Source organism: Parasteatoda tepidariorum, chromosome 1 (genome assembly GCF_043381705.1).
Source record: "Parasteatoda tepidariorum isolate YZ-2023 chromosome 1, CAS_Ptep_4.0, whole genome shotgun sequence".
NCBI lineage: Eukaryota > Metazoa > Arthropoda > Arachnida > Araneae > Theridiidae > Parasteatoda > Parasteatoda tepidariorum.
Window position 1 is genome coordinate 46,527,341 of NC_092204.1, and position 21,428 is coordinate 46,548,768.

A 21,428-nucleotide genomic window follows, 5' to 3' on the forward strand; every position below is an offset into this window, starting at 1 on the left:
CATTATGCAAATGATGTGTAACGGGCATTTCGTTATTATACAACTCGCTTTCGGTAGCTAATTGATCTGATGTTTAAATTAATTTGTTTTCCCCGTGATACCTCATGCAACACTGGCTTAAATGCTTAACACATATACTCTGTTCAGTGCTGTACAAAGCAACTACTGGTGGGAATCGTATTGACTTCGGCATATGTAGCTCCAAATCTGCCTAAAATTAATTTTTTTTTTTTTAAATGGCGGGCACTTGGAGCTATTGTCCATTGGCCACAGAAAGTGCCAGAACTGCTAATTCTCTTTTCGTTACCCAGTGGGCACCTGTGGCGATGTGATCACTTTCAGATTCATTTCCTGGTGAGGAAAGGGAAATGAATAATTCCTGGTTCTCCAGCTCAGTTTCAATTCCTGATCTACTGTACAGGAATAGAATTTGATGTACAAAATCAGTTTCTGTATATTGGATGCGATTGTCTGTTATAAGATTATTACATAGCATACAATTTGATAGTTCTGATAGTTACTATCTGATATGTTACTATCAGATGACTTTCTGATGGTTTTTTTTTAGTTCTAATTGATCACAGGATATAATATCAAGTAACTATATGTAGTTTTAACAAAGTGCTCTGCAAAAAAAAAGGAAAAAAAAAAACTTCTAAAGTTCGTTCTACTTGATAAAATAATCTTGCAGCAATATTTCGCTTTGGTAAGTAAAATATAAAACTGTTAAAAATTAAACATAGGAACAGCGACACTGACATAATGTCCATGCTAAGCAAAAAATTCTCTACAAAAAGTTTAATAAAAAAATTGTGCTTTAGGCTGCTTTCGAAATGCTTAATACGCAGTTTAATCAACAGTTCCATTGTTTATCTTCAGGAGAATATTCATAGAAACATAATTTTTTATGGGAAAATTTAGGTCTTCAAAAGTATTTAAGTTCTATAAAAAAATAATTCACAAATTAAAACTTAGTTGTCAAATCGTTAAATGATAAAAATAAAACTTTAACATTAAAGTATTCAATGCTCATAGCAAAGCTGAGGATGTACTTTAGGATACTTATAAATCAATTAAGGTTTTATAGCTCCTTAGAAAAAGAGAATTTACGCATTGTTTTTTCTAATTTTAATTAATCAAAACCATCATCAATTAGTTTCAACAATTACTATCATCAGTGCCAGAAAGAAATACATGATTTATTTTGAGCTTTTGCACTGCTGATGGCACGGGTTTATAGATACGGAATTAAATGCGGTATTTTCAACTGTTTTATTTGTGCTTTAGCGCAATTTATTATCTAATTTGCCATACATTTAGAGATTACGTAGCTGTTGATTTAAACAACAAACATTTTCTTGTATTAACATTTCTTTTTCAAGCACATCATGTTTTTGTACACAAATATGAGTGCACTATATGATAAACGTATGGAATACATATTAATAACTATTTAACTTCAAATTTCTGTTTACTTGTCTTTTAACTTAAAGTAGAGTTTTTAATGACTATTTGAGTACTAATACTAATTTGACCTTTATTAGTAAGTTTGTATTTAATAGTATGAGTTCGTAAATTTCATTAAAAAATGGAGATTGTATTCTCATAAATGTCAACTACCATTTTGTTTGAATTTTATATTAGAGACAAGTTAAGTCGATAGTGTTGCAAAAATGCAGTATCTTTGTATTTTTTTTTATCACATAAGTTATTGTAAACTCGGAATTTTCATAACAGTTTAGAAATTTATAATGTAACTTAAACTATGGTCTGAAGCTCATTAGAGTGTGTCTAAGTTTAACAAACTTTAAAATAAAGTGAGCGCAATGAGGCGTTTACATAATTAATTACGAAAAATTAACTATTAGTCTAGGTACACTGGGATTTAATGGCAGAGAAAAGTTTTAAAAATTTGATTTTTCACGGTGGTTTGCGCACATAACCGTCATTATCGGCATTTCTCTTCAAAATCAATAATTGCTTGAGTAAAAATTGAACCTGAGGAATAGACAAAAGTAATGGTTACCATTAATTGTGTTGACATCGATGGCATTAATGACTTTATCTAATATTCTTTGCAATTTTGAGGAATTGACTTCTCTAATTTGCATTACTATATTTTCTAAACTTTTAAACGAATGGTATAGTGTTAATAAATTATAAGTTAATTTTAGAATATTTTTAAGCGATTATAAATCATGTTTTAATATTATGCTCGAGGGTTTAGAATATGACAAAAAAAAAGTGTTGTAGTGATGGAATATTTTTTTTTTACCGGAATGCAAGTGACAGCACTGTACAAAGAGAGAATGGAGTGATTAAATATTATTAAAATAAGTTGGGTTTGCTTAAAAAATTATTCTAAAAAATTTTATTTGCATTTTATTTTCACTTCCTTTTTCTGAAAAATAAATCTACAATATACCGTATATATGAGTTTGCATTTTTATACATTATTTATTAATAAGACTCATACATTAAACTACTTTAAATCATTTAAAATATTTCCTTTCTAAGGAAATTTTTACTTCCCGTTTTATTCAGTATTATGAAAAAAAAATAAAAAATAAATAAGAAAAAAGTTAGATTTATCAAGCAAAAATTAGTACTATGTTAAATTGAAATTCCGGAACAAACTTCCTTCTTACTGAAAAGTTTCGGAATGTCGCACCTGTGTGTCTTTGAGCACATTCCTGTGAAAAATTTCTTGTGAAAAATTGAAATACACTCATGTCCATTAATTAAGGATAATTCAGAGTCACACGGAAATCAAACTTTAAAATTAAAATTTCACCTGCAGAATTATCGCACATATCCTGAAGAAGAATATGCAAATTACAGGAAACCACTAGATGTAAGAGAGGGGTATATAAGGAATAGTGGCAAAGAAGTAAAATTGTTCACAAGCGCCTTAAAAGCCTTTCAGTGCAATAAGCGCATAGTTATGGCACAAAGGAAACATTTGGATGATTTTTTACGTGGCAGAATCATCGGACGACTGGAATGTGGACGTACCCAGCTGGAAGTATCCGAGGAACTTGGAATCACCCAGAGTGTCATCTCCAGGCTTTGGCAACGATTCCAAGATGATGGTAATGTGAGTAGACGTTACAGCACAGGTTGCCCCCGAGTTACAACGCCGAATGAAGACCGGTATTTGGCAGCTACCGCCAAAAGAAACAGACGGAGCACAGCATCAAACTTGTCTCGTCAGCTCTCTTCAGCTACCGGTATGACAAGGCAGACCGTGTACAGACGCTTAGGGCACATTGGTCTATATGCTCGTAGGCCTGTCAGATGTGTTCCACTTACCGCAACTCACTGTTGCCTGCGATTAGCCTGGAGTAGAGGGCATGCATTGTGGACACCGCAACAGTGGTCTTGCGTGATCTTTTCCGACGAGTCCAGGTTTAGTTTGCAGTCTGATTCTCGCCGGACTTTCATATGGAGAGCGCCAGGTACCCGTTACCACCAAGACAACACCATTGAACGACACCGTTACGGTGGTGCAGGATGGCCCGTTTGGGGAGGAATTATTCTTGGTTCCAGAACTGACCTGCATGTTCAGAGTGTAACGATGACAAGCTACATCTATAGGGATGTCATTCTGGAACAACATGTACGTTTGTTTCGGGGCGCCATGGGTGCTGAATTTTTGTTTATGGACGACAACGCTCGTCTTCACCGTGCAAACATAGTAGACGAATGCCTTCAATTGGAGGATATCACCCGTATGGATTGGCCAGCATACTCACCGGACTTGAATCAAATAGAGCATGTGTGGGATATGCTGGCCGACGAATTGCAGCCCGTCAACCCCCTCCCATCTGTCTACCGGACTTGCGGAGGGCATTGCTTGATGAGTGGTGTAATATTCCCCAAGATTAGATTGATAATTTGATACTCAGCATGCCTAGGCGTTGTACGGCCTGTATTGCATCGTCCGGGAGACATACTCCGTATTAACCATCATACTAACCATGTTATACTGTTTTTTGTAAATAGGTTCTTTTTTGAAATTTGCTCCAGGGAGTAAAAATCGCAATTTTTATTAATTATGTCAAACATATAGCATCTTTTTTGCTCTTTACCTTTTGTTTAATACATAGACTTTACAAATAAGTCAAATTTGTTTGGCTTCTGTCTCTTTCTGTGCATGAACTTCATTATCCTTAATTTATGGACATGAGTGTACATTTGAAGGCTTTATTAAAATAGTGAGACAATTTTATATTTAATCGTTCAGAAATACAGAGTCAAAAAAATCTAGCTATTCTTCGTATTTTTTGCCAGTTTTATTCGTGGTTCTTTCTGCTTGATACTACATAAAGGAAAAAAAGTCTGCTAAAATTACCATGCCATATGGTAATGACATTTCCGGTAAAAAAAATCAGAATTCTGATTAATAAAACCAAAAACTTCATCAAACCGTATTTAAACCATTCGTTTGATATTTTTTCCGTTTATATGGTAAAGTTTTACTGGGAATTCTGGTTTTCAAAACTGCTGTTCTCGTTATCGCACATTTAGTAAAAATATAAAAGTGAAAAGTAAAATTTAACCTAATAAATAATTTTTATGACTTGTTCTAACTTAACAAGATAAAGTGACCAAACTTTACTACATTTACCGTATTATAAAAATATATATTTTTTTGTTTATTTCAATTAAATCATTGCTAAAGCACTTCGATTAAAACTACCGAGGTTTCTAAGTTTCCATAGAGCTGAAAACACGATATGTTTTACTATATTCTGGTAGTTTTGACCATACTTCTTTTCTCATGGTATCAATAAAATGGGGTATACTAGTTTTAAAATAAGAAAATAATGATTTTCAAAATTTAAGCATTTATATTATGCATTTATATTTGTATTAAGCATTTATATAGTTGCAAGCATAACTATTTGGCATAATAATGTTATACCAATCATCAAGATATTTTCCGATCTAAAGAGCATTTTCAAGTTTTGAATATAATTTTATATTATTTTATTATTAATATATTTCCTTATTAATTTTCTTTATTTTCACATACATATCTTATTTCTATCTATTTTTTCTTGAATATCTTTTTTTCCTTCTTATAATTAGTTATTTTACAGCTATATAATGTTAAATTTTAAAGTTATGTTATGTTAAATAAATTCCTTAACCCTCATGTTTTAACTTTATTCATACTTTGAATTATAATACAGTGCTAAATTGTTTCAAATTTAATAAGATATTTAGTTAGGGGATACAGCGATTGCTTCCCTATGAGGTATCCCAAGTTCGAATGCCAGCAATGACTGGTTGATAGATGTTCCGCACCCGGCACTCACCAACCACAGTACTGACGTAAATTTTCCTCAATGGTTGATGGAACATGGGTTAGAATCCCTTTTCTGTCAGGCTAACTGAGGGAAGTTTCGGGGTTTTCCTCTCCTTGTAACGCAACTACGCGTTAGTTCCGTCTTAAATACGAAATTCGTCCACGAAATCAAGTTTCTCCCGATACCTGATCTAGGAGTTCCCCTACTTTCCGGATTGGGTTCAAAATTATAGGGCTTCGAAGTTGAACATTGGTAGTCGTAAACTCAAAACTAGTTCAATTTTTTTTTGTATCATGAAATAAAGTTTAAATACGATAGTGCGGTTCAACGTATCACCATATTAACGTTTACACACTCTAAACCTCTCGCAACACACTTTAACCTCTTATTAACGTAGTTTACAAGATTGTTTGAGTGGTATAACGTATTAATTTTTTTATTATTACTTTTAACCTACATACTATCTTAAATTATATGTGAATTGCATGTCTTCATTTCAAATTCAACAAAATGAATGAATAAGTGAAGTTTCCCATCATTTGAATTATGTAAATATCTGATGTATCTAATAAATGTCAAGGGAAATAATTCTTCAAATAGTCCTGATTTTTCTCGCACTGTCACTTATAATAAAATTGTACGGAAAGATGGAAGTGACACTTCCTAATTTATTTAATATGTCATATTCCAGAAGAATATAGAGATAATCAGTTTATCAAGTTTATAAGTTTCTTTGAAATTTAAAGCACCTATGCATGAAGCAACGCTCGCCTATTCATTTTTAATAAAAGAATTAAAAATGATTTTGTAAGATAGCTTATTTCGATTACCTGAACTGTACTAAAAATGTAGAAATTCTCTGCTTTGTAAGTTCTGCTTTTTCTTTGACTTACTTGATAAAAATATTCTAATTATCCAGGTGAGTGTCTAACTCTTTTCAACAAAAATAAAAGTTCAGCCCTTAGAGAAATCAGGGCTTTTTCTAATTTGATTTTTTCACAGATTTGATTTTCTGTCAGAATACTACTTTCAACAAAGATTTTCTTCCAAGATTTAAAACTTTGGTGCGATGTTTTGAGTTCGTATTTTTTGCTCTTACATAAGGCTACTCAAATTAAACAACAATTTTGGTTCATTAATCCAATAACTGAGAATCTCTTATAAACGCTATTAATAATCCTAAATCTTATATCAGCACTGAGAAAAAAAAATGGTCTAACTGCCAGAATTTGGTAAAATTGACTGTGTTTCCGGCTCTGTAGGAGCATCAAAAAGTTCAAAATTTTTACGGTTAAAATTTCCATTCGTAGTTTCTGTGTTTCTGGCTCTACTGGTGCACCAAAAAGTTAGTAGTTTTTACCAAAGCGCTTTAGGAATGTGTTTTTTAAAAATTAACAATAACATATAGTTTTAATATATGGGATAAGATTTGGTAAATTTGGCTTATTCATGATATCTTAAAGGGGCTTAAAAATAATTTATTTCGTCAAATTTACTTTTCAGTTTTTTATTTTTATTAAATGTGTGGTAATAAATGTGAGATAATTGAAAACCAAAAAATTCCGGTAAACCTTTACCATATTAACGGAAAAAAATACCACATCAATGATTTAAAACCGGTTTGATGAAAATTTTGGGTTTTTTTTCCGCTACGAAAAGAAGATTTTGGTTTTATTAATCAGAATTCTGATTTTTTTTTATACCAGAAATGTCATTACCATAGGTTATGATAATTTTATAAAATTTTTTTCCTCAATGTAGTATGAAGCAGAGAGAACTGCAACTAAGACTTTCAATAAAATGCGAAGAATAACTAGATTTTTAGACTCTGTATTTCTAAACTATTAAATATGAAATTGTCCCACTATTTTAATAAATACTGTACATATTTTTTTTTACCAGAATTGGCATTACAATACCGCGCGGTAATTATATCACGGTAATTATATTGTTTCTCCATGATTTTTCACGAAATTTAAAATTCTGTTGCAATAGTTTGAATTTGTCACTGGTTATTCTTAAATAAAGTCACACTTATTCAAAAACTACATCAGTTTTTTCAAGCTTGTAACTGAGAATCTTTTATAAACATTAATAATAATTCGAAATAATTCAAATCCGTTACCAAGCTTGTAATCAAAAGAAAAACTTCCGACAGATATTTCACCTCAAACTTACAATAAAGTATTAACAATAGAATTTTTGAACTCAACAACATATCTTTTAGGCTTATAAAAATCGTATAATACATGGATTAGTGGTAATTTCCAGACTTATTTTACAACATTTCCCACGCCTTACTTCTTTTTAAACGAACTCGGAAAATTACGGCTTAAGACAGCTTATTTACAGAACTTATTACCACCTGTAAAAAATTATTTATGAAAATAGTCTAACGAATGAATAATTATTGGTTTCTTTGAAATAGAAATTCAGTATTTATTTAAATTTGGTTTGTAAATAAATATTATATTCGAGACTTGTTACTTCGGTACAGGGATTAACGAGTAAATACAACAAATGACTGAGCAAACAATGAACTATTTGTACATTAATTTTAAATATGTTCGTTAATCCTACTCTTTCAGTAAGCTAATATCATAAAGCCATTAAATAAATAATATATGTAGTTATCTAAGAGCAAACAAAAGTAGTGATTCGGGAAAATATATATTCCGATATGTTTAGTTTATAGTATATACTTAAAGGGAAAATTATTTATTAAAAAAATATTTAATTGTAACGGAGTAAGAAGGAAATGAATTGTCTGCAAGTAAAACTAAAAAAATTGTTATAGTATAAATAACTCACTGAATAAATAAAATCCTTTTAACTATTTGTGCAAAACAAAAATACTATTTCTTTTAATTTATTTTATTCAAATTTTAAGTTGAAACAATTTGGATTTTGTACATTATGTGAAACGCATTTTCCATCAAAATTAGATTAAGAAGAAAAAATATAAAATTAGCTTCCTAGAAAAGATTTGAGACGTCAATTAATTTTAACAATATTAATATTTCTTCATCGGCAAATAGTAAATCACCTAAACATTTAGGATTGAAAATATCGGTTAGCTATTTGACTCGTAAACTAAAATTTTTTTAAAATTAAAAAAAAAAAAAACATATAGAAACCTTAATATTATACTCATATATTAACCTCAAATCTTTATCGGTTTTTTTAAAAAAAAAAAAACCCTCCCATGGTTATCCCGACGACGAGAGAACCGAATCTCCAACCCATGATCCGCCTACCGGGGAAGTGTTCGATTGAGTCTGAAGTGTAAGCAGTCAACAACATACGTAAAAATACATTCTAGTCAACAGATAAATTTATTTGAATTAACTTTATAGGTATTTTAAAGCAACACAGTTTAGATAGAGTTAACTTTCATTGAAAATAGTACTAATTCAAATTCATCAAAAATTAAAAAGAAATCTTTTAAAAACTTTCATCAGATAAATAAGATCAACAAAACAGACAGAATGACCTAATCTTTGGTCTAAGATCGTTTGCAGCCTTCAACTCAGCTTCGACTCGAGCTTCAGTAGATCTGTAATATGATACTTTTAATGTTATTCCTACTTTTTTGTGTTTTGAACATTTCTCCGTCAAGCTTTTTTCAGGTGAATACATTTCGTATTAAATTTAAAATTGTGAATTGTGTTAATAATAATGGTTTATGCATAACTGATCATACATATTTCTTTAATATTTCTTTTTTCTTTCTTAAATAAATAGAATTTGTTACGTCAAAAATTTCTATTTTGTTGAAATTTGAATTTTACAAGCTATTTCAATTCTTAAACTTTTTTTAATCATTATCATATTTTATTTCTAAATTGTAAAATTATTTGTGATTGATTTATTCTATTATTATGTAATTATTGATCTTATAAAATCGAAATCAGAAGCTTATTAATTTAAAATCAATATCCAAACATTAAAAGTATAAGAAAAGAAATACTTTTTATATTTTCATTTTGACTAGTAACTGCTTTGAGCAGTATATGTACATTTATTTTAGTTTTTTATTATTCCGAAATCATTTAATCTAAGCTAAATATTGAATTCCAACTGTTGGCGTTAGCTATTGCACATTGAAGAATAACTTAAGCTTCGATGTTTTGTTTATTGCATATGTTTCAGAATATTTCATGAATTTAAACATTAAGCTTAACTATAGACCAAATTTTGCAATAATTGCTTAATTTTTAATATGAAATGTTTTTCTATTAATATTAAACTTAATCAAAAAAGAGGCTTAAGTAGCCACTCGTGATAGCATAAAATTCATAAGCGTATGGTAAATCAGCATGTCAATGGTTTCTTACTGTTATGTGATTCTCTCAACTTTAGAAAATATGTAGCTTTTCCTCTACTGTATCTTGTCTCAGGATTTCGCGTAATAAAGATTGATTTCTAAAATTCTGATTTCTTCCAAATGATGATAAAGACTGATTTCGATTTGTTGCTCAAAATGACATGGTAGGGTTTAGTTCAAACTTATTTTTCTGTCAATCTATTTTCATGAACTTACAGTTGTAAAAAATCAAGTCAAATTACACTTGTAAAATGTGTGTTTCTTTACACTATTTTGTTGTCAAGCTATTGATTTTTCTAATTATTTTTGTTGCTGTTAATCCCCTAAAACTGTCAGGGTTAAATCAGGTCAATGACTTTGTACACCCTAACTTTATCCAAAAGCATCAACGTATTACAAATTTTTTCTTCCTGGTGAGTCCCAAACATGCAAGAATATGATGTGGGGAAATCTGCTCAGAAGAACAGTTGGTGCAAGTATCTTTCAAAGATTTTAGATGTCTACTGAGGAAGCTTGTGAAGGTGGCATAAGACTTTCGTCGCTGCAGGGATGAGCTTTTGTTCCACTCTTTGTGCTAAGAGTTACACTGCAGCTCTAAAATTGAAACAAACCACAAATTCTTTTAAAAACTTTTTATTTTATTTACAAAAAATACTAAAAAAATTACAATCAATGACAATACTCATTAATATAACAATGAAATAAATGTTCATGGAATACAAGTTATCTCGTACTTCGCGAATATAACAGTCTTATATAACAGTCTCATATAACAGACATATAACAGCCTCACATCTAAAAAATGCAACTTTCAAAATTTAAAAGGGATTATTGATAAGCAGGTTATTAAAAAAATGAGTTTATTCAAAGTACTTTAGGTGTCAGCTTTAATCTATAATATTTATGTATAATTTTTTTGGTTTTCTTCAAAATTTAATTTTATTTATTTATTTATTCTTTTTAGAGAGGATTCGTTTTTTTTACAAGCATCTTGGTTACTTTTCTTTCATGATTTTCGAACTGTTAAAAGATACCAAAACATTGCAGAAAAATCCATTAGTGTTTCTTTGAGATAATTTTATTTAGCTACTACATATTTATCTATTGCATTATTTTTCTACTTGTTTTAATAATTTGGAAAGTATAGTGTTGGCAAAAGTACAGGTATATATATATATATATATATATATCCCTGTGGCNATATATATAACAATTCATTGAATGAATACCACTCATAATGCTATGACCTTCAGTGGTGGGCACTTTAACAAGTAAAATATCAATCATCATAAAATTTTACATTCTTTCAATATTTGATTAAATAAAATATATTCATATTTCTTTCAAATCTTTTACTTTTTAAATACCTGCTCTACATTATTCTCGTTCTTTCTTCTTTAATGAACGAATATTAATCTGTGAAACTTACTTTTTCTTTTGAATGAAAAGTTTGAAATATCTACCTCGTATGCAATTTAATTAAATACTGGACCCAGGAGAGCGTGATTAAAATGTAATTACCAAAGTTACTTCTTCTTAGCGCTACTTTTAGGATCTTAAACCTGATTAACTGATATTTAAGCTTTTAAAATAAGAGTTAATGGTATCGGAGATTTTTCCCTTAAATAAATCCATTTCCTTCCTCATTTCAAAACTTTTCTTAAACTTATTTTGAGATCAAAAAGTTTTCTAGAAAATGTCTGAAGCGTAAGTATGGCTATAGATAAATATGTGTGTAAAATATTGAGTACAAGGTCAAAAATATTATTTGCAATAGAATAATATAAAGTATATCTATATTCTTCATTAAAAACTCAATAACTTATATAATTAAGATATTTCAAAAGTATTTAACTTCGAAAAATAATCAGTGTGATATTTTTAATTGTAATTGAAATTATTAAAATATAGAAGTATAACGGTAACCAATCTATGGAAATCGAATAAAATGTTGAGGAATTAATTTGTGTTAATACTTAAAAATTTGCAGTTCGCAGTTATTTTTATGAGAATATTATTTATGTTATTTAAAAGGGTTTCAAGCAAATATATTAAATAAATCTAAATTAATAGGTACTAAAAATATTTTATGAATAAAGATGAGAAACTTCTATAAAGAAATCGAAACATGCTTGTTTAAAGTTATGAAAAATATATTGAGACTTTTCTCTTAATAAGACTTTTCTCTTAATTTTTTGTAAAGTCAAACCGGCATATTTCTAAGTGCTTAATGAAAGAAAAACCGAAATCGAAAACCTGAAATTAGATTAATCTTCAAAAAAAAAAATCTGGAAAAGAAGATCAAACATATTTGGGAGCAATTTAAAAAATGAAATAAATAAATGTGTCTGTATAATAAAAATGTTTTGTGAAAGGAATCCGGTTTCGCGTGAAATTCGTTGTAAATCTGTTATTAATTTCAAATACATTTTTCTCTAAGTTGGGTGCTTATTTTGGAAGAAAAAAATTTTATTTTTATTTTTTTATAATGTCTTTTAAGAAATTGAGATACAAAAACATGAAAGTAAAAAACTAGAATAAAGAAAGAAACTTATCTCTCTTATATACATACATCTCACAACTCGAAATAATCATTCGTCAAGCTATTGTTCGACTTAAATTGGAGTGTGGTTCAAATATAAATGAAGCTTCTATATTAACTAAATATTAAAATGTTACTGACAAAGAGAACAAAAATGTTATTTTTCAATTTAATTTCCGTGAATTCGGCACTCATTTTCAAAAGTTTTGGAAGTTTCTTTTTCTATTAAGTGTAGTGCCAATCGTGCACAAGCTCTTCTATCTCTTCATCGGCTGACTCATTCAAATCTATCACCGTTCAAAGCTTTATTAAGGGGTTCAAACAAATGGTAGCCTGAAGGTGCCAAATCTGGGCTGTATGGAGGCTGTTGAACTGTTTCCCGGTATAATGCCTGTAACTTTTTTTGTGTTACAGCAGCTCTATGAGGTGTCGCATTGTTATGTTGTAAGAGTACTTTGTGGATCGACAGGCCACATCTCTTGGACCAGTAGGCTGCCTTGACTTTCTCTAAAAGTTCACAGTAATAATTTGCATTAATTGTTCTTAGTTCATGAAGGAAATCAATGTACATAACACCTCACGTGTTTCAAAAACACTTATGAGTACTTTATCAGCATATAACCTAGATTTTGTTCCGGATGGGGCAGATTCATTTTTTCAACGCTATTCCATACTGGATTCCATACTTTTGCTTTAGGGGTGTATTGATGCACCTAAGATTCATGGCAAGTTAACGTTCGAGACAAAAATGAATCCCCTTCTGCTTCACAGCAAGTCAATAGCTAGCGTCTTTTCTTGCATCCTTTTTATTTGTATTCAAAATTCTAGACACCCACCTTGCTGATGAATAAGATCACGAACTTGGTCAATTTTCTCTGTCGTAGGAGTCTTTCTTGGTCGATGAGCATGAGATAAGTTTTTAATTACTTTACGGCCTTGTTTAACCCCATAACGATTGGTTAATTTTCAATAAAACGGTCATAAAAAGTGCCTATTTTGCCAAATACGCGTATTTGATTAGTGCTGACATCTATTTTAAAATTAACTAACTGTCTACAATAACCTTAAAAACATCCTGGTATTGCCATCTGGTGTGTAAAATGAGAAATAAAATGTTTTTCGGGCAAAAGAAATTAATTAGTTTTATTCTTATTGCTGCGTTACTACTGAACACTCCAGCCAGTCAATATCACGGGAGTGAGAAATAGAGGGCGAAACCTCACCCCGTCATTTTCACGGGAGCGAGAAGGAAGGGGTTAAATAAATGGTGCCGTTTGCATACTTACGCTTTCGACACGGTACCATTGCCGAACTGTGACTGTAATCTGGGTAAATCTTCAATAGGTTTGATATTTTTCCTTGTTAATAATTGATTTGTGAGTGCAATAGAAACATTATGCGCACTTCTAATACAAGCTACTGAAAATAAATAAATAAAAATAAATAAATAAATGAATTAACTTACAAAGAGCTAAACACTATTAAACAGTTATTAAGACTCTAGACGAAGTTCCATTGTTGTCATGATAACAAGAATAAAATCATCGTCTTCTGCTATTAAAAAAATGCCATTTATATTTGATCCATCTACGTAAATTTCAATCATTATATCTCAGTGGATATGATAAAATTAATCATTAAAGGACACTGAAAATTGTTAAGTTCCTAGAATTTATTATCAGTTACCTACGTACTTCAAAGCAAGAATACTTACTCCAGTTAAATAAATAATTAATAGAACCTAATTAATCAATTTTTAAACTTAAGCATATTGTTTTCAATTTAGTTTGTTTTTAATAGTTTAATATTGATGATAGAAATATGAATTCTTATGATCATATTTATTTCTAAACATGCATATTATACTTTAATGCCTTAGAGAATATTACATTTAACTACATATCTATTTAATTACTTTTTTTAAACATAGATTTCTTTAAAAAAGTATTAAAATAGAAAAGTTCCTCTGGGAAAAATATATGTTTTACTTGTTGACATTATCTTCTTTTACTTCTCTTTTAAAGCAAACATTTAGAAAAACAGAGTAATGATTACTAGTAATCTGGGAATTTAAAAACTTTGCTTCGTTTCATATGCTCTTTTTCTCAAACATCTTAACAAATGCATTTTGTTTAGAGAAACTGTAGTTCATTTTTTTATTAGAAAAAATTCTCATTTTATGGTTTCTTCGAAATCATTATTATTGTGATGACGGTACTACAGGGGAAAAAAAACTTCTGTCGTCTAAATGGCGTCGCCATTTTGATATTTTATTTTTTTCTACTTTGGTAAAACATTTTACTGTAGGGTCAAACACGTCATAACTACTTTGAAAGCTTCTTTCACAGTCTAATACCATGTTTTTAGATACTTGTCCCAGAGCAGTCATTATTTGTTTGCTTATTTTCTCATTTTTATTACTCAGAAAGTACTTTTTTCTTCGTTGAGCATTGAGGGGGAAAACAAAAATAAAAATAAAAGTGTTGTATATTATTATTTTTGCTTAGTTATTACATGTGAATAATTTAAAAGCATAATGTCAAACGCAGAATATATTTTAGTCTTTGTTTTTATTTTGTTTTACCATTGTTTTAAGTTTGAAATAATAGTGATTTAAAAATGCAGTTCTCTTAAGATATCAATACTATTCTAATATATTCCCATACAATTTGATTTTATATCCAATATTTTTTCTTATTTCTCTTAGTAACAGTAGTATATATTTATTTAAGATTTGGAAAAGTATTAAAAATATTGTTAATATAATAATAATGTTTGGTAGATATGAAAAAATACAAATCATATGATTTATTAGCAATCTGTTTCTTCTTAAAATACAATTCAAAGTTTAGAATTTATTTGAGAGTTTTAATTTACTTAAAATGTACAGTTGTTGAATGTACAACTATCCATCTTTCGTTTCCTTCTCAACTTTAAATTTCAATTTTCTATTAGCTTAATGATTTATCAAATAATTTGAAAGTAGTAAAAATAATGGTAGCACGACTTCTTGTAATACTGTTCATGAAAAAGACGTATACAATGCAAGTATACGAAGTATACTTACATTTCTCTCCTATTAATGACGAATTAAACTTTCGCGCATAACACTTTCAATTACTTTAGGTAAACATTTTCAACAAAATTTGTAAGACAAAAATATTTTTAGATTATAGTACTTAAAGAAAAAATCGACTGCTTGCTTTTTTAAATAACTGATTTTTAAAAAAATTTATTTGTAAGTTAATAGCTATTCTTTATAGCTAAATGAAAACGGCTAAATTTCTCGAGGAATCATTGAAAACCTAATGATAGACATCTGAAGTATTTTTTTAGGCAAAATATTTGAAGGATACGATACTAGTCCGCTTAGTCCTCTTAATTCACAGTCCTGTGTTGAGGAGGGTTGGCAATTGCGAAATTTCAAATAGGAATCGCCGATTTTAATGGTTTCTAGAATTTATGTCCATATACTGCACAGTAATCGCAAATGTAAAGCAAAATAAGATACTTAAAAAAATTCTGGATGAAATTCCGGTAAAAAATACCGGAACTCAGATTGCCGATACTTCCTACTGTAAAATCCATTTTTACCGGAACATGTAGTAGAACAAAAATTCTGATACACCATAACTTTTACAGTATTAATTACCGTAATATCACTGAATTACTCTAATTTAATAAATATAATTGCAAACATTACGGTATAATATTGTACAGTAAAAGTTGATTTTACAATAAAGTGGATTTCTCGATAAAATGGATTTTACGGTAAAATGTATTCTACAGATGATGCAAACAAAGTGCTGGTACTTTATACCGTAATAATATGATCCGGAATTTTTTGAGGTGTACTGCTTGTTTGAAATGAAAATTCGATAAATATGTGTCAGATCGAAAAAAAAAACTAATGACACTCCTAAGGCTGGGGTGACCAAACTTTGAGGTTGGGATAAAAGTAAAAGTTCTCACATGAGGTGGAAGTATAGTTTATAACACATATACTTAGCGTTTTATGAAATCAAGCACAAAACTTACCTTTATTTTGCCTTGTAAGATTCTTCTTCTGATTCATTTTGTTTCGATCGAGGAAAGATGATCCAAATGTTTCCTTCATTCAAGCTTTAAGAATTTTGAAATAATAGATGGTTTATTTTTATTTTTGCCTTTTCTGTCTAAATTAAGAAACTAATTTCTTTAATTGTAACAATATTAAAAGCAATATTATGAAACTCAATTTCTCAATAGTGATATCAGGTAAAAAAAAATTAATATTAATCTACTGTTTTTTATTGCTTTACTTCAAGATTGTCCGAGTTAAGTTAGATTGTTAAACTGTGATTAAGATTGCAAACTAATGCATACCGTAAAAAAATTCCGAATCAAATTGCGGTAAAAAGAACCGGCACTCAGAGTGCTAGAACTTGTTATCATAAACATTTCTTTTTTGACCGTAGGGTACTTTTAGAACTAGTTAGAGTACTTTTTTCGGTAAATCATTTTTGCCAAAGAGAGCTTTACACCATAAAATTCATTTTTACCGGAACATGTTACAGAAAAAAAATATGATACACCGTAATTTTTAGAGTAATAATTACCGTAAAATCAATAAATTGCTCCAAATAAATAAACATTACTGTAAAAAATACAGTACGATATTTTACAGTAATGGATTTTGCGAATGATCCATCCAAAGTGCCGTTACTGTATACCGTAAGTCAATCCGCAATTTTTTTAAGCAATAGAGATTGCAGAATACCGCAAAAAATATTATTTATTATTAATTTTTCTAGCTAATTCCACATTAAATAACTTCTTTGGTTTAAAACTGACTCTGACTCTAAAACTGAATAACTGTAAAGAAATTGTAAAAAAATATTAAGATCTTAAAAACGCCTGTATAATTTCGGATAATCTGCCAGTTACGGATAGATTAGCTATATCGCCAAATAATACATGAATCTAAATTAAGTTTAAGCTGGTTACAATGTTTTTTTTTTTAAAAAATAGATCATTTTATTTTATTCAACATACGTAGGAAAGAATACTAATAAAAATACTAGGCAAATAGAAAAAAAACATAGTATTTGCTTTTTCTCGTGTAGTTTTTCAAAATATCTGAGTGTTTTCATTTTTTTAGAGTACCAAAGCGATAGGTACCGACATTGCCAAGGGATATGTTCTGCGTCTTTCAATTCTTATGTTTTTCCGCTTAAAAAGCCAGTTATTTGGAAAGCACTTAAGGCTTAGAAAAACAGAATTTTTAAGATTATTTTTAAGATTTCTGCCTCTGAAAAAGTTATTCTTGCTTTTCACATAATAGCTGGATTTTATTTTGCTCTATCTTTACTTTTCAACATTCTTTTTTTTTTTTGTTTTTCAATTTTGATTTTTTTTCTTCCTCTTCTTTCTTTTAGTTAGAAAGTCATCAGTAAAGATTGACTTTAGTTAAGAGCAAATTTTAATTTTAAGTAATAAATATTTGTATATGGTAAATGTTACGCTTTTTATTGCTTAGAATTGCTTTTTTTTGTAAATATTTATATAATTATTCACTCTTTTGCAAACATAAAACTAATTTTGAATAGGCTTAAGAAAAGAAAGAAAGAGCAATAAATAGCAATGTTTTTAAAATTTCTATAATCAATCTTCGTAACCATCTGTAATTAATGCGAGTTAACTGCACCACAGCAGTAAACAGTTCCACGCTGACTAAAAATATCACAGAATATCGTAAAACCAGTAAAATATCGCTTTTACAATAAGCATTTTTACTACAATGGGATGTTTATTTTGGCTAACGATCAAGAGTAGAGCTTAACCCAAAACCCTCAGCAGAGACCCTGATCAGCCGCTGATTACTAGCACAAACATTGTCATTCTATTACACAACATGGTGCGGTATTGTATTTTATAATATGTATATCGTATTTATCAATATTGTTAGTTTTATTGCAAATGTACTATATATTTTGAAAAAAAAGGCTAAAACTGTTTTGACTTTTTTTGTCATGAAACGAATCAGTTCATAAAAAATATGGGAATAGATATATGGAGTAAATAAGAAGCGCAAAAAATTAAGAAATATTAAAATCATTTCTTAATTCCTAACCATTCGTGGACGGAAATGGAGCAATTTTTGCTAGATTCCATATAACATCTAAATATATAGTAAGGAATGTAACTAAAATTTATTGTCACACTGAAACATTTTCAGAATAAATTTTAAGGTATTTTGTTCATAGTTTTTTGATTATCCTACTATACTTAATTTGCTATATTCAGGAAAGTAGATTAAGCAAGAAACTCATCCTTTACACTAATATGATCTCCAAAATATAGGTGGCAGAGCTATTTGAATTATCTAATGAATTGAATATTAACTATAATAAATAAAAGTTACCCATATTTTTGCTTCAGTTTTAAAGCATTATAAGAACACTAAATGTATTATGAAAGATATGCGTTATGCTAAAAAGAAATTAAATGACGATAAGTAGATAGAAGTTAAAGTATTTAAATCTGTAACACTCAATATTATTAAAAGAAATGAAAAAGCATTCTGCAGAATTGCATTAAAACAATGGACAAGTGATTATTATTTTAATCTCATAAAAAAATTTTTTTTAAATGAAAATGATTGATAACCTTATCTTCAAACTATTTATTAAGAATAGAGAGGGGAGCGTTACGTTACAAGAAGAAGCATGTCGTTTTACTACATAAAAAAATCGTTTTTTTTTCTTTTTTATCACCTGGTCAAAGCAAACCTGAACAAGATCAGCAGGTTAACTGTTACGTATCAGACTGTCTCTTTTGACTAAGATGTATGGTCACAAAAACAGTGTTACTTGTGACATGTGGCCTACACCTTCGAAGTAGACACTGTTTGAAACTGTCTGTTAGTCTGAATTAATATTTCTGCTTATACATGGACAAAGTTAGTTTCTGAAAAGAGATATTTGCATTAAACAGAAAATAAAACGATTTATCATTATAAAAATTATTAGTGTCTGTTAATTTAGTTAAAAAAAAACAATTCAGTTTAAATCCTAAACTATTAATGCTTTCATACGTCAGAAACATTCTTAGTAATCANTCAAACTATTTATTAAGAATAGAGAGGGGAGCGTTACGTTACAAGAAGAAGCATGTCGTTTTACTACATAAAAAAATCGTTTTTTTTTCTTTTTTATCACCTGGTCAAAGCAAACCTGAACAAGATCAGCAGGTTAACTGTTACGTATCAGACTGTCTCTTTTGACTAAGATGTATGGTCACAAAAACAGTGTTGCTTGTGACATGTGGCCTACACCTTCTATGTAGACACTGTTTGAAACTGTCTGTTAGTCTGAATTAATATTTTTGGTTATACAAGGACAAAGCAAATTTATGAAAAGAGATATTTGCCTTAAATTGAAAATAAAATGATTTATCACTATAAAATTTTTTAGTGTCGTGTAATTGAGTTAAAAAAAATCTCAATTCAGTTTAAATCCTAAACTATTAATGTTTCTATACATCAGAAACATTCTTAGTAATCACACATGCAACTTTGCTTCTCTGTTTTAATTATAAAATCGTGTAATTGAGTTAAAAAAAATCTCAATTCAGTTTAAATCCTAAACTATTAATGTTTCTATACATCAGAAACATTCTTAGTAATCGCACATGCAACTTTGCTTCTCTGTTTTAATTATAAAATCAAAGAAAACTATAGAAGTAATAAAGACAGTTAAAAAAATATTATTTGAATTTATAAATAATTTTTGTAATGTATTACGTGTGTTCAAAAAACGTACTAAGAGCCTGTGTTTTGCTAGCAATTAATATAACATACAATATTTATAACCCTTTATTTTTAATCTCCCATTCCATTAATATTACCGTATGTTTTCCGAATGTGATATGTATAGATAAATATAAATAAAGCAAAAAAACACATATAAATCAAGATAACAACTAAAATGTGGGATGGCGCAATTTTCTAAAGTAATGAAACATCTACTTTTATAACATTCATTAATATTATGCTGCTGATGAAGAATCAAAGAAAGCTAAATTTGTTTTCTTACTTAAGAAACGATAGGATTTTTTTTTGTGAATAAAAATGGGCCAATATCCAGAAAAAATGGCTTTAGAATATATTATTTTTATTTTTAAATAATGCGGAGAGTTTGCATAACCACAGATGTCTTGAGTAATTACCATTCTTATACAATGCTTAAAAATTGTATCATTTCTATTTTTTGTAAATAAAATTTGTAGATTCAACTATTACGCTTTATTGATAAAAATACTTGATTTTGTTTGTATAGAAGTTTAAATGAAATTATAATTTAGTATTTTTAATAACTCAGTTTACATTGTGGCCTGAAAACTTGGCCGTGGTTTGCCGGCCAACATATTTCAAGATTTCATTCAATTATATAAAATAAATTAGAAATAGATTTCCTGATTTTTTTTCTAAATCATTATAATATTTAGCAGAGATCATTTCTTAAACAAAGCTTAGAAAAACTTAATTTTATTTTTAAATATATACACGCTGAGTTTTCACATCCAAAATAATGCTCGCAAGATTTCAGTTTGTATGTTTTCATTAAAAAAAACATAAAATAATTTTAAATTCAAAAGTAACGTTTCTAAAAGAAATAACTCAAATACATAAAAATTTTTAATTTTTCGCTATTATTTATCACCAAAGGGGTATAATTAATGAAAACCGTTTTCTTGATTTTCTTTTCTAATCTCTTACACCAAAACAGAATGAAAAGAGATGAATTACTCCATACTGGAAAAATGAAAAAGTTGAGATAATCTACTGAAAATGAGCTTATTATTATGATATTTTTTATTTTTCAGATTGCATTTGGAATATTTATTTTGAAATTTAAAGTCATTGCCTTTTTTCATGGCTACAATTATTTGTATACTCTGACATGAGTTGAACTTTTTATGCTTTTTTCCAGCAACCAGTTTTTGATTTAATTTTGTACAGAGCACACGAAAAGCGAACATTTTAATAATTGTTGATCTAAGGACCGGATTGTCATGTAGGGGAGAGTGGGGTCAATTGTAACAGGGTACGATTGTAACAGAGCAAAAATTTCGAGTGTCGGGTTCCAGATTTGATTCCTAGGTGGGGCAGAAGATGTATTTAATAAATCTACATGTGCACCCCTGCTGGCAACCATTTTTATGTACTTTTGAAAGAGTTACATCACAAAAGATATTTTCACGC

General features: G+C 29.0%; 1 protein-coding gene across 1 annotated transcript in view; it reads left to right on the forward strand.

The window, feature by feature from the left end:
- The first annotated feature begins 4,355 nt into the window (after positions 1 to 4,355).
- LOC107440395 (uncharacterized) overlaps positions 4,356 to 21,428 on the forward strand; it is a 25,832-nt gene continuing 8,759 nt past the window's right edge. Inside the window, exon 1 of the mRNA XM_071185376.1 lies at positions 4,356 to 4,380. Coding sequence (XP_071041477.1) covers positions 4,356 to 4,380 — 25 coding nt within the window. The remainder of the gene's footprint in view (positions 4,381 to 21,428) is intronic.